The sequence below is a fragment of the Ziziphus jujuba genome, chromosome 5, assembly GCF_031755915.1.
Source record: "Ziziphus jujuba cultivar Dongzao chromosome 5, ASM3175591v1".
Taxonomy (NCBI): domain Eukaryota; kingdom Viridiplantae; phylum Streptophyta; class Magnoliopsida; order Rosales; family Rhamnaceae; genus Ziziphus; species Ziziphus jujuba.
In genome coordinates, this window is record NC_083383.1 from 11962452 (window position 1) to 11976486 (window position 14035).

Here is a 14035-nt window from a genome sequence, read left to right on the forward strand (position 1 = left end):
AGCATGTGTGTGCAAAGTGGAAGGAGAGTGAGGCATGTTCTCAGTTGGAGTGGAGGAGTTCTCACAGTCAGTTTCGATATTATCTTGTGTTGGCCCACTTAATAGTAAGGGAGAAACACCTGTGACAGACTTGGATGGAGAGTTATGTGAAGAGGTTGGAGAGTGGGATGAGACCGTGGTACGTTGGAGTTGAAGCACCTGAATTTTATTTTGATGGAAGGTCACATGAAGTTTTGGCATGTGGGAGATATGAAGCACCAGTAGAATACTTGGAGGAATGGCCACGTGAAGCCTTGGTATGTTGGAGACATGAGGAGATTGGACTTGATGGTCGTAAAGGATGGTGAATAGTAAAGTTAGTAGAAGAGTTGATTTTTTGAAAATTGTATAGGGATCTAGAGGAGGAGGAAGGTAGAGTTACTGGAGGAGTTAATGGTGATAGAGGAGTAGCTAAGATAGTATTAGGAAAGAGGATAAGCAAGTGAGGAGAGTCATGAGAGGTAGATGATGTGAAGGAGAGGGAGTTGGTAGAGTGGGTGTCTGGTTTGTTAGAAAGAGTGGGAAAATGAAAAATATTTTCTCCAAGAACTACATGGCATGGTGAATAAATTTTATTGGATTGAGGATCATAAAACCTAGACCCACTTTGACGTAGAAGAGGATCCAAGTAGATGCACGACTTTGATGAGGAGTCTAGTTTAGTGTGAGTGTAAGGTTTGAGCCATGGTAACACAAATATCCAAATGTTTTTAATTTCAAATAATTCAGTGGTGTGTGAAATAGCTTTTCGAAAGGAGACCAATTATTTAAAATAGGTTTCGGAAGATGATTAATGAGGTACGAGACAGTGATAAATGTAAAGGACCAAAATTTAGGAGGTATGCTAGCTTGAGTCATTACATCATTCCTATTTCACGAATATGACAATAACGCCTCTCAGCATAGCCATTTTGTTGAGGTGTGTGTGGAGTGATTAAAAAATGATTGATGCCATTATTCTGAAGGAGATTATTTAGTTTATTAAATTCTCCTCTATTATTAGAATAAAAGGATATAATTGACAACTGAAAAAACTTTTCAACAATAGATTTGAAGTTAATAAAAATTGAAACAATATATGATTTGTGAGAAATAGGATAGAGTTATGTAGACTTCGTATAATGATCATAAAAATAACATAAAATTTACAACCACTATAAGAAGTAGCAGATGCAGACCCCAAACGTCATAGTAAATTAATTGTGAAGGTTGAGAATTAGACAAAGAAGATAGACCAAAAGGAAGTTTATGAGATTTATTACATTGACAAGAATTGCAATTAAAAATTTTAAAGAAAGAAACTGGAAGAGAATATAAAGATAAAATGTGATGTAGAACTTCATTTGACGGATAACCCAGCCAAAGATGTCAATCTTGAAGGCTAGTATGAGTAATTGTGTAGGCAATGGGAGAAGCAGGAACCACAATTAAGTGGACCTTTGAGAAGTGTTGAGCTCGTCCGAATATCCTTCACAAAGAAACGAAAAGATAAGAACTCAATAGAAGCATTATTAGTTTTTTTAATATGACTAAATTATTTTTTAGCATTTGTCTTTAGAAAATCGATGCTAAAATATAGTATTAGCATTGACATTTACTGTTGAAAAGTTTATATCAATACCAAATTCTAAATGTGGCAATATCAAATTGACATTTTAATTTGGCAATATTATTCTTTAGCATTTATGATTAGAGAATTAATACTAAATTTAGCATTAATTTTTTTTATCATAAAAAAATATACAACCATTAAAAAATATCTTTCCAATAAATCTGTCTAAATATTCTTTTAAGCTAATTTTATAAATAAAAAAAAAATAATCTAGATGACCTTGAAGGTTTGTCAAGCATTGTGAAATTTTTTTAAAAATAAATTTTCTTTAAAAATCAATTCTTTTAACAAAAATTAAATAATATATATATAATTAATAAACAATTATAAATAATCTTCTATATATTAAAAATAATTTTAAAATTATTTATGAATCTATATTATTTAAATTTAAATAATATTAATTTTTATCACATATGAATAATTATTTATATTCACCCTTAAAAATGCTAGGCGGGCGCATGCGAATGTTGAGATTTAGCAAGAAAAATACATAATTGGCAGTGGAGCTGCTCCTCGCCGACCTAGTATAAAACGTAGTCTGCTTTTTATTAAATGAGACCGCGGCTTCCAAATAATACTTTTTTGATTGTTTTCAACATCCCACGCATCTCTCTTTTTTGTTTTTATTGTTTTGAAAATAACATCCTACAACTCCAATGGTGCAAAGTGCATTCAAAATAAATTAGTTGTACGAAGATAGAGAGAATAAAATTCCAATAGATTCTTTTACCAGCTATCCAGATCAAATAGTACTTTCACCAAAAAATTTGAAACAAAAAAGACTTTACAAAACCAAACTTTCAATTAAAGACAATAATTGACAACGAAGAACTAATGAACTAAAAAACTATGAATGAAGAAAAAATTGCTAAAATTCTAAAAAAATTAACGAAACAGATTGATGATGATTGTGAGTGTATGTATGCCCCATTTTATTAGCGGCTAATTTATAGACTTTTTCAAAGCCGAGTTCTAGCAGGGATATTTGACTTAACTTATTGGTTCAGACGCATCTAATCAAGTTACAAGAAAGTTTCAGGGTTTGAATTTGCAATGATACAATGAGCATCAATTTATTTACAAACCTTAACAAAAACTACAGAGCCAAACTGAAACAGCACAAGAGGAAGGTGATCCCAAAACATCAGCTAATAACAAATCTCTAGCGTTTTCAGAAGGAGCCCTCAAAAACATGAACGCCAAGATTACATGAGTGGTTTTGGTTGCCAGAGCATCAGCAGGGTTTATTCCCTTGTTTGTCTATAGGTGTGATTGACAACCACTAGCCAAAACAGAATGGCTAATTTCACCAGAGTTTTCTTAAAATCAATTCTTCAAACCAGCTTTAAACCATGGAAAACTCACCTACAGTTTAGTAAGGTTATTTATTTTATCTATGTTTTAATCAAACACTAGTCTATATTTGTGTATATATATATATTATTCATTTCTTGTATAATATATAAAAACGTTGACAATAATAGATATTTATAAAATGGGTCATGCTCAAATCATATATTAAATATCAATTTTTTTAGCTTTTTGACGCATTGTATTTTTTAATCAAATATGTTTTTGATAAAGTTTATTTTTTTTAAGTAGAATTTTAATATATCACTAAATTCATATTTAATTATTTTTGAATTTAAAATTTTATTTTATTTAATCTAAAATCTAATAGAAGATGATTTAATGTTAAAATCATTAGATCGTTGTGTTGTGAACCTATCTATCTATAAAACTATATGTACATCTAACAAATGGTTTATCTTCTACACTTCAATACAAATGCCTTACTACTTAACTTTTCTATGCCTCAAGATGTAAAAAAAGATCATATAAATCCATGAAATTAACAAGGAAAATAAGATTTAAAAAAGTTATGTGGTTGTCAATTTATTGTATAAAAGAATATACTGATAACTTTATCAAGTATTGCCTTTTCCATGAAGGAAGGACAACCTATGAATGGTACTCCCCTTTATGAACCTGATGCTTTATGCCATTTGGATGCTAAATTCATCTTCCTTCACTTCCCTGTATTGATTTCTTTAATCTGTGGTCTTTTGAGCCCAAGTTTATGGTTATTCCGGTTCAGTCAATCACATTTTCAGTCACACAGTTCTCGAACTCTGTCTATTGGGACGACAAGTCAGAATTATATCATTGATACATACTGTTGATGCCTTTCACTTGCTTTGTTCACAGATTTTGTTAGTTATAACAGGGGAAATATGATGAAGCAAAAAAAAAAAAAAAAAAAAAAAAAAAAAAAATCCCTTGTGTTTATCCCATTAAAAAAAAAAAAAAAAAAAAAAATCTAGCTAGTTAGGCCAAATTTAATGTCATAAAGTAGACGAAGAAAATTCAACCCTCCCAATTGGTCCAAACTCTTCTCTAATACAAATATGCAAGCAAGCGGTCTCCGGATAGGTGTCGGCATACATAGAGCAGTGCACAACTAAATAATTAAGTGACCAACAAGCGCAAAAGAAAATGTTTTGCAGCTCAAAAAATACATGGCTGCTAAGCATAAGTCTTATATTCTGTATGGTATGTGCTTCTAATGCAAGAGAGGCTCCCAGTTTTAGAGTCAAAGCTGTTAATCTAGGAGGTTGGTTGGTTACAGAAGGCTGGATTAAACCTTCCCTCTTTGATGGCATCCCAAACAAGGATTTCTTGGTTTGTATCCTCTTCCTATAATTTTAATTTAACCTTTACTATCATTTTTTTTTTAATATATATATAATAAAGTAAATTAAAAAAAAATGGTTAATATTGTAGGATGGAACTCAGCTTCAGTTCAAATCAGTCACAACTGGGAAATACCTTGCTGCTGAATTAGGAGGAGGAAGCATCATAGTTGCCAACAGAACATCTCCTTCTGGCTGGGAAACATTTACAGTTAAAATTCTATTCTGTGATTATATATGGAAATGGGTTTTTACTTTTTATCATATGGTTCGATTTTGAAGATTAAATTATAATAAACAAAATGCTCTGTTTTTTGTTTTGTGCAGGTGTGGAGGCTGAACGAGAAAGCTTTCCAATTGAGAGTTTTTCAGAAACAATTTGTGGGACTGGACTCGAATGGGAAAGGGAAAGGAGTGCTCGCGGTTGCAAACTCACCTGGGGTTTCGGAGACATTTGAGATTGTGAAAAAACCAGACGATTCGAAACGGGTTCGGATCAGAGCAGCCAACGGGTTGTTCTTGCAGGCTAAAACAGAGGAGCTGGTGACTGCTGATTATGCGGATGGGAATACTAAATGGGGAGACGATGATCCATCAGTGTTCGTTTTCGCAATTGCTAGAAAATTGGAGGGTGAGTTTCAAGTCACTAATGGTTATGGCCCACTTAAAGCTCCACAAGTTATGAGGGTAAGAGACTAGACTAACATCCACCATACAAATTATATGGAATAATATACCTTTGAAGTTCACAAATCGCTTTCTTTTGGACAATATTTTGGTTAAAAAAAGCGTTTTTAGCCTACTGCAAAAAGGCTTAAAATAAAAAAGTTAATGAAGTTGTAGCTTCCGGAAGCTCATTATCCTGAACCGGGAATTAATTTCCTTTTTTGTACATCATCACTATTCGTTTTAACTTATGCGTATGATGGATGAATCTGAGTAGGAGCATTGGAAAAGCTTCATTGTGGAAAGTGACTTCAAATTCATATCAGAAAATGGATTGAATACGGTGAGAATTCCCGTGGGTTGGTGGATAGCAAGCGATCCAGTGCCCCCTAAGCCTTATGTAGGAGGATCCTTGTGTCACGGACTTGTTTGTTTACCCTTCAAGCCGTGCGGCCTTAGTTGCTATTCCGACCCTTTGTTGCAACTAAGTAAGCCTTTTGCCCACTAAAAGAGAAAGCTAAGCAAAGAAAGCTAGAGCACAAAGAGAGAATGAAAGTATATTACTTGAAAGAGAGCTTTACAAGTATAGATGAGATTTCTTGGATGGTTTGGCCAAATGAGGCCTCCACCTATTTATAGGCATACAAAGCTTAATCCTACGGCTATAATTGCTTTAATCCTACGGTGGAGAATGGTTCCCACCTACTTCCCACCTACTTTCCCACCTACTTTACATAAAATATCTAAAGAAACATCTAGAATGGATATGTACATGGCTTGGCCCATTGTAAGGCCCAAAATAGGCCCAAAGTGGATTATAAGGCCCAAAATGGAGAGAATGCTCACCAAGTGTTTGATGAAATGCTTTAACCGTGACATTCTCCCCCACCTATGCCGTCGACGTCCTCGTCGAGCTTGCTTCATGGAACCTCTTGATATGATCTTCAAATTGCCAAAGCGCGATAGCAGGTTCCCAACTTGCTTCGCTATCGGGAAGTCCTTTTTCGTGGGACGTGACACTCTCCCTCACCTAAACTCGCGACGCCCTCGTCGCGCCTTCTTCCTTGCCCGCCGAATGTGATCTTTGAGTTGCCGTTGTGTATCTTCGTGCTCCCCACTTACTTCACCATCCGGCAGGTCCTTCCCCTTCACCAAGTATTTGGTGTAGTTGGGTATGCCTTTATGTTGACCGACTCGACCCGCAGGTGTGGCTTCAACACTCTTGGCGGGTGAAGTCACTATCGTCGAGGGTGCCCCTTTTGACTTACCTTTCGCTAGGGCCTCCATGCCCCCTTTCCTTACAATGGGAAGTGACTCTTCATAGCATCGTGCCTTCCCGTCATGTAACTCGTTTTGTTGAGGTGATGGTTTGGCTAAGTTCCCTTCCTTAGCCTCTTCTTGCTTTCTCTTGTCGTCTCCACAACTTGAAGCCAATGCACGCAAGCTCCCTTGGTGCAACTCCTTTGGCACATGTTGTACCTTAGGAGATGTCTTGGCATGGTTTGAGGCATCCTCACTAGGCTTTTGGGCAGCAGCCAAGTTGATTTGCTCCTCCCTCTCAACTTGCAATGCTGACAAAACCTTGGCCTCCCGCTTGCTAGCTTGTTCCGTAGGCACCATGTACGTCGTTCCCCCATCCATGATGCATAACTTGCTTGCAAATGGGAGTGGGAAAGCCTTTACTCGGTTGAAAAAGTCCATACCAAGGACAACCTTGTGGTCATCCATGGACACAACCGTTAGATTCAATTGGTCCTCCCAATCCCCGATGGTGGTTTTCACACCTCTAGCTACTCCTTGGAACGGCTTCGCGTCGGAATTTACCGCCTTTACGAAGCCCCTTTCTTTGGTTGCCTCGATCCCAAGCCTTTGCGCCTCCTCCACCGATAGGAAATTATGTGAGGCACCCGTGTCCACCAACGCCTTGGTGGGCACCCCATTGAGTTTTGCCTCCACGAACACTAGGCCACTCTTCTTTGTCTCCTTAGGAGTAGCCTTGATAGCGTTTAACAGCTGTAAGGAACCTATTTGTGTTTGCTCTTTAGTTTCCCTCTCTTCGAGCATGGCATTTAATGACTTCCTCTTTGGACAATCTCTTGCCCAATGGGGACCGTCACATAGGAAGCAATTTCTCTTTGGCTTTAGTTCGGGCTTGGCTCCTTTCTCCCAATCTTTGCTAGGTAATGGTGGCCTTCTTTGATGTTCCTTGCTTTGGGGACTTTTATAGAACTTGTCTCTCCCACCTGTAGTATAATTATTCTCATCTAATTGAGCTTGCATAAGGGACAAGGTTTCAATTACCTTTGTTTGGAAAGCTTGGCTTTCATGACGCCATGCCTCGGTGTTGGCCTCGTTGGTGCTTTGCATGGTACCTCTAAGCTCCCCCACTTGGCCTTCCACTCGGCCATCGAGCTCCTCCATGCCTTGCTCCACACAATCAAGCCGCTCCAACATGTCGGCAACGGCCAACTCCATCTTGACCTCCTTGGTCTCCATGGCGGTGAGAACGTCCTTCGACTTTGAACGCCCACGTCCCTTCCTTGCAGCTTCGGGGATGACCTCCCTTCCCCTTGCTTCTTCAATCACAACCTCTGATGAAGACATGTTGCTCTAGATGCTAGCTTTAACCTTGTCTCTGATACCACTTGTCACGGACTTGTTTGTTTACCCTTCAAGCCGTGCGGCCTTAGTTGCTATTCCGACCCTTTGTTGCAACTAAGTAAGCCTTTTGCCCACTAAAAGAGAAAGCTAAGCAAAGAAAGCTAGAGCACAAAGAGAGAATGAAAGTATATTACTTGAAAGAGAGCTTTACAAGTATAGATGAGATTTCTTGGATGGTTTGGCCAAATGAGGCCTCCACCTATTTATAGGCATACAAAGCTTAATCCTACGGCTATAATTGCTTTAATCCTACGGTGGAGAATGGTTCCCACCTACTTCCCACCTACTTTCCCACCTACTTTACATAAAATATCTAAAGAAACATCTAGAATGGATATGTACATGGCTTGGCCCATTGTAAGGCCCAAAATAGGCCCAAAGTGGATTATAAGGCCCAAAATGGAGAGAATGCTCACCAAGTGTTTGATGAAATGCTTTAACCGTGACATTCTCCCCCACCTATGCCGTCGACGTCCTCGTCGAGCTTGCTTCATGGAACCTCTTGATATGATCTTCAAATTGCCAAAGCGCGATAGCAGGTTCCCAACTTGCTTCGCTATCGGGAAGTCCTTTTTCGTGGGACGTGACACTAAACATCTAGAATGGATATGTACATGGCTTGGCCCATTGTAAGGCCCAAAATAGGCCCAAAGTGGATTATAAGGCCCAAAATGGAGAGAATGCTCACCAAGTGTTTGATGAAATGCTTTAACCGTGACATTCTCCCCCACCTATGCCGTCGACGTCCTCGTCGAGCTTGCTTCATGGAACCTCTTGATATGATCTTCAAATTGCCAAAGCGCGATAGCAGGTTCCCAACTTGCTTCGCTATCGGGAAGTCCTTTTTCGTGGGACGTGACACTCTCCCCCACCTAAACTCGCGACGCCCTCGTCGCGCCTTCTTCCTTGCCCGCCGAATGTGATCTTTGAGTTGCCGTTGTGTATCTTCGTGCTCCCCACTTACTTCACCATCCGGCAGGTCCTTCCCCTTCACCAAGTATTTGGTGTAGTTGGGTATGCCTTTATGTTGACCGACTCGACCCGCAGGTGTGGCTTCAACACTCTTGGCGGGTGAAGTCACTATCGTCGAGGGTGCCCCTTTTGACTTACCTTTCGCTAGGGCCTCCATGCCCCCTTTCCTTACAATGGGAAGTGACTCTTCATAGCATCGTGCCTTCCCGTCATGTAACTCGTTTTGTTGAGGTGATGGTTTGGCTAAGTTCCCTTCCTTAGCCTCTTCTTGCTTTCTCTTGTCGTCTCCACAACTTGAAGCCAATGCACGCAAGCTCCCTTGGTGCAACTCCTTTGGCACATGTTGTACCTTAGGAGATGTCTTGGCATGGTTTGAGGCATCCTCACTAGGCTTTTGGGCAGCAGCCAAGTTGATTTGCTCCTCCCTCTCAACTTGCAATGCTGACAAAACCTTGGCCTCCCGCTTGCTAGCTTGTTCCGTAGGCACCATGTACGTCGTTCCCCCATCCATGATGCATAACTTGCTTGCAAATGGGAGTGGGAAAGCCTTTACTCGGTTGAAAAAGTCCATACCAAGGACAACCTTGTGGTCATCCATGGACACAACCGTTAGATTCAATTGGTCCTCCCAATCCCCGATGGTGGTTTTCACACCTCTAGCTACTCCTTGGAACGGCTTCGCGTCGGAATTTACCGCCTTTACGAAGCCCCTTTCTTTGGTTGCCTCGATCCCAAGCCTTTGCGCCTCCTCCACCGATAGGAAATTATGTGAGGCACCCGTGTCCACCAACGCCTTGGTGGGCACCCCATTGAGTTTTGCCTCCACGAACACTAGGCCACTCTTCTTTGTCTCCTTAGGAGTAGCCTTGATAGCGTTTAACAGCTGTAAGGAACCTATTTGTGTTTGCTCTTTAGTTTCCCTCTCTTCGAGCATGGCATTTAATGACTTCCTCTTTGGACAATCTCTTGCCCAATGGGGACCGTCACATAGGAAGCAATTTCTCTTTGGCTTTAGTTCGGGCTTGGCTCCTTTCTCCCAATCTTTGCTAGGTAATGGTGGCCTTCTTTGATGTTCCTTGCTTTGGGGACTTTTATAGAACTTGTCTCTCCCACCTGTAGTATAATTATTCTCATCTAATTGAGCTTGCATAAGGGACAAGGTTTCAATTACCTTTGTTTGGAAAGCTTGGCTTTCATGACGCCATGCCTCGGTGTTGGCCTCGTTGGTGCTTTGCATGGTACCTCTAAGCTCCCCCACTTGGCCTTCCACTCGGCCATCGAGCTCCTCCATGCCTTGCTCCACACAATCAAGCCGCTCCAACATGTCGGCAACGGCCAACTCCATCTTGACCTCCTTGGTCTCCATGGCGGTGAGAACGTCCTTCGACTTTGAACGCCCACGTCCCTTCCTTGCAGCTTCGGGGATGACCTCCCTTCCCCTTGCTTCTTCAATCACAACCTCTGATGAAGACATGTTGCTCTAGATGCTAGCTTTAACCTTGTCTCTGATACCACTTGTCACGGACTTGTTTGTTTACCCTTCAAGCCGTGCGGCCTTAGTTGCTATTCCGACCCTTTGTTGCAACTAAGTAAGCCTTTTGCCCACTAAAAGAGAAAGCTAAGCAAAGAAAGCTAGAGCACAAAGAGAGAATGAAAGTATATTACTTGAAAGAGAGCTTTACAAGTATAGATGAGATTTCTTGGATGGTTTGGCCAAATGAGGCCTCCACCTATTTATAGGCATACAAAGCTTAATCCTACGGCTATAATTGCTTTAATCCTACGGTGGAGAATGGTTCCCACCTACTTCCCACCTACTTTCCCACCTACTTTACATAAAATATCTAAAGAAACATCTAGAATGGATATGTACATGGCTTGGCCCATTGTAAGGCCCAAAATAGGCCCAAAGTGGATTATAAGGCCCAAAATGGAGAGAATGCTCACCAAGTGTTTGATGAAATGCTTTAACCGTGACATTCTCCCCCACCTATGCCGTCGACGTCCTCGTCGAGCTTGCTTCATGGAACCTCTTGATATGATCTTCAAATTGCCAAAGCGCGATAGCAGGTTCCCAACTTGCTTCGCTATCGGGAAGTCCTTTTTCGTAGGACGTGACACTTGGCAGCCTTAGACAATGCCTTCCTTTGGGCCAAGTATGTACGATACTACGTTATCCTTCCTCTTTTTAATTTCTAATAATGAAAATCTGATTTTGATAGGAACTTACATAGTTCGGTTATATGGGAATTAATTAATAGTAATATAATAATCCAATAGAATTTTCTTATCTAGTTCATGACTTCTTTTCAAGAATATGAGGGCTCATAAATAACATTCTTTTTGTCTAGTAGAAGTTTCATAACATCAAAATTCAAAATATATAATAAAAATTAAAAAAACAAATAGTTTCCTTCTTTCTTTCTTTTTTTTTTTTTTTTTTTGAAAAAAAAATTGCAAACTAGTAAGTATGAAACATATATGAAAGTTTGAAGAAATGAATGTGTTCTTTTTGGAAAATTATATATTCTTCATGTATCCTTGATGTTTTGGTAGGAAGTATGGAGTGAAGATTATAATAGATCTACATGCAGCACCTGGTTCCCAAAATGGATGGGAGCACAGTGCGTCCAGAGATGGCTCTATCGAATGGGGCAAAACAGATGAAATCATAAAGCAAACAGTTGCTGTTATAGACTTCCTTGCCTCAAGGTACAACCAAATCAAAATTATAAATATAAATGCTTTGTTTTGCTTCCAATTATAAGTAAAAGTAAATATTATTATTCTCAAAGCATAATATATGAACAATTTTCCATATACATTTTCAAAAATTTAAGGTACGCCAAAGAACCAAGCCTATATGCAGTCGAACTCATAAACGAGCCTCTATCACCAGGAGTTTCGTTAGACGCCGTGAACAAGTACTACAAGGCTGGCTATGATGCTGTTCGAAGGCACTCTGCCACGGCTTTTGTGATATTCTCAAACCGTTTGGGACCAATGGATCCCACAGAGCTGTTTCCTCTGGCTAGCGGCTTAAGCGGAACGGTCATCGATGTCCATTACTATAATCTCTTCACCGAAGAGTTTGACAATTTAACAGTCCAACAGAACATAGACTTTGTCAACACCAATCGTTCGGCGCAGCTGAATCTTGTTACCACAGCTAACGGTCCTCTCACTTTTGTTGGTACGGTGCCTACTCCAAAATTTTGTGTCATTTTTTATGTGTCAAATTCATTATCTGCAAGCTTTTAATTATTATTGTTATCATTATATTTTTTTGATGATGATGATGATGATGATGATGATTTTGGGTTAAATTTTGCATTCAGGTGAATGGGTTGCTGAATGGAATGTTAAGGATGCAACAAAGGAACATTACCAAAGATTTGCTAAAGCTCAATTGGAAGTTTATGGGAGAGCAACATTTGGGTGGGCCTATTGGACACTTCGGAATGTGAACCAGCATTGGAGTCTTGAGTGGATGATCAAGAATGGTTACATCAAGCTCTAGATTTAAAATACCGGTTAATTTATTTATGCTTATTAGTCTGTACACTAACTTCATTTTCGATTCTCGTTTGGATTTTGCAATAAATGATGCTATAATAATCCAGAGTTCTCTCTGCTAAGAGCGCCTCATGCCCCCTTTTTTTCTCTCCCTTTTTTTTTTTTTTTTAATGAATAAATAGTAAGCAACATTTCTATTATTGTTATTTTTTTGTTTATTGGTGAAGGATCATATGTAATAGGGATCTTAGTTCCTATTGAAATGGAATCTTTAGAGTACTTGCTAAGGTTTTCAATTTAATTAAACAGAACCAGAACCTTCACATCCAGTTGACATGATAGGGATTAAGTTTATGGCGTGAGCCATTATGCCTACTTTTTCTAATTAATAAATATCATTTGGCCCTTTTTATTTTTTTAAAAAATATTTCATTTAAATTTTTTAAGATTTACATTAATTATAATTTAATTCTTAAAATTTTAAAAATATCACTTATCTTTTTTTAGATTTCAAACAGTTTTGAATTTAATCAATGAACTTACTAAAAATTATCATCAAGTTTAAATTTTAGAAAGCTTTCTTTACTTTCCAAAGAAAAACAAATAAAAATTGATTTAGAAGATCAAAAACCAAATTATAAAATTCTATTTGATGCAGTTATAAGAGATTCTAACAATAAAAAAAAAATTAGAAAAAAACATGTCGTACTTAAAAAAATCAATAAAAATGTTCTTCGATGGTCATACAAATTAATTAATGATTTGGAACAACAGGAGGGAAAAAATGAATAGAGGTCAGTAGCGGATTATTAGATTCGTGAAAATTCACGTAAAATCAAACATGTAATGATTTTTACTGATAACCTATAAACTACTAATATTAATACCAAAGATACATAATACCAAAGATACTACATTTTCTTTCATATTATTTTATTTATACTTTTTAAAATAATTTTATCTTTAGAATGTCAGTTGTAATTTTTAAAATTTAAAACATTGAATTGAAATTAATGCAATTTTTTATTTTTGTTTTACTTTTATTCCATTTTGCTAGTCAAATTATGGTCAACTAATATATTTTAATCAAAAAGATAATTTTAACCCATTTTTTAAATTTAAATAAACCAAAAAAGAAAAAAGAAAAACCATTTACAAAAACCAGTCTATTTTTTTGAGTTTCTGAAATAAAAATCTTTTTTTTATTTTTTTGCTATGCCCCAGGCATCCCTTTTCCCCCCAAGACTCGAACCCAACTTTCACTGGCCGGGCTGTGGTGTGCTAACCACTGAGCTTTCACGCAAGTCTAAAACTGTATTTTTTATTTTTTATTTTTTTTTGGTAATTAACTACACATTACTTTTAAATGAAATTTTAATTATTATTTGAAACAAACTTAAGATTAAAATCATAAATAGATTATATTTATATATAAATAATTAGAAGGTTTAAAGTGTCAAGTCAAACGTATGATATGAGTTAACTAATGCTTGGACAATCGGTCAAGTGAAACAAAAATAAAATATGAAAGGATAAATTGAAACATAATGAAACTGTAATGAATTTTTTAAAAATAGAAAATGTAAAAAAATATTAAACATAGAGGGCTAACTGATATTTGATCTTAATCAATATGAAATTTGTGGCAAATTTATTAGGTGTCCAATAACCAGTGACTTATTACACTTCGTCAACGGTTATATCTAAAAGTATTTTCCGTGCTAGATTTTTTTTCTTTTTCTTTTTCTTTTTAAGTTACCAAGAAAAAAGTAGCTTTTTTTCAAAAAAAAAAAAAAAGAAAAAAAAAGAAAAAAAGGAAAAGGTTGTTTTCACCGTTGCACTTATTTGGTAATGTTAAAAAATAGGAACAACA

General features: G+C 37.6%; 1 protein-coding gene across 1 annotated transcript; it reads left to right on the plus strand.

The window, feature by feature from the left end:
* Positions 1-3970: 3970 nt before the first annotated feature.
* LOC107420958 (probable glucan 1,3-beta-glucosidase A) lies at positions 3971-12284 on the plus strand. The gene is made up of 8 exons (XM_016030056.4): positions 3971-4336; positions 4439-4558; positions 4675-5034; positions 5291-5424; positions 10767-10802; positions 11203-11358; positions 11487-11839; positions 11985-12284. The coding sequence occupies exons 1-8, from the start codon at positions 4151-4153 to the stop codon at positions 12164-12166; spliced, it is 1527 nt and encodes a 508-aa protein (XP_015885542.3). The 5' UTR covers positions 3971-4150; the 3' UTR covers positions 12167-12284.
* The last annotated feature ends 1751 nt before the right edge of the window (positions 12285-14035 follow it).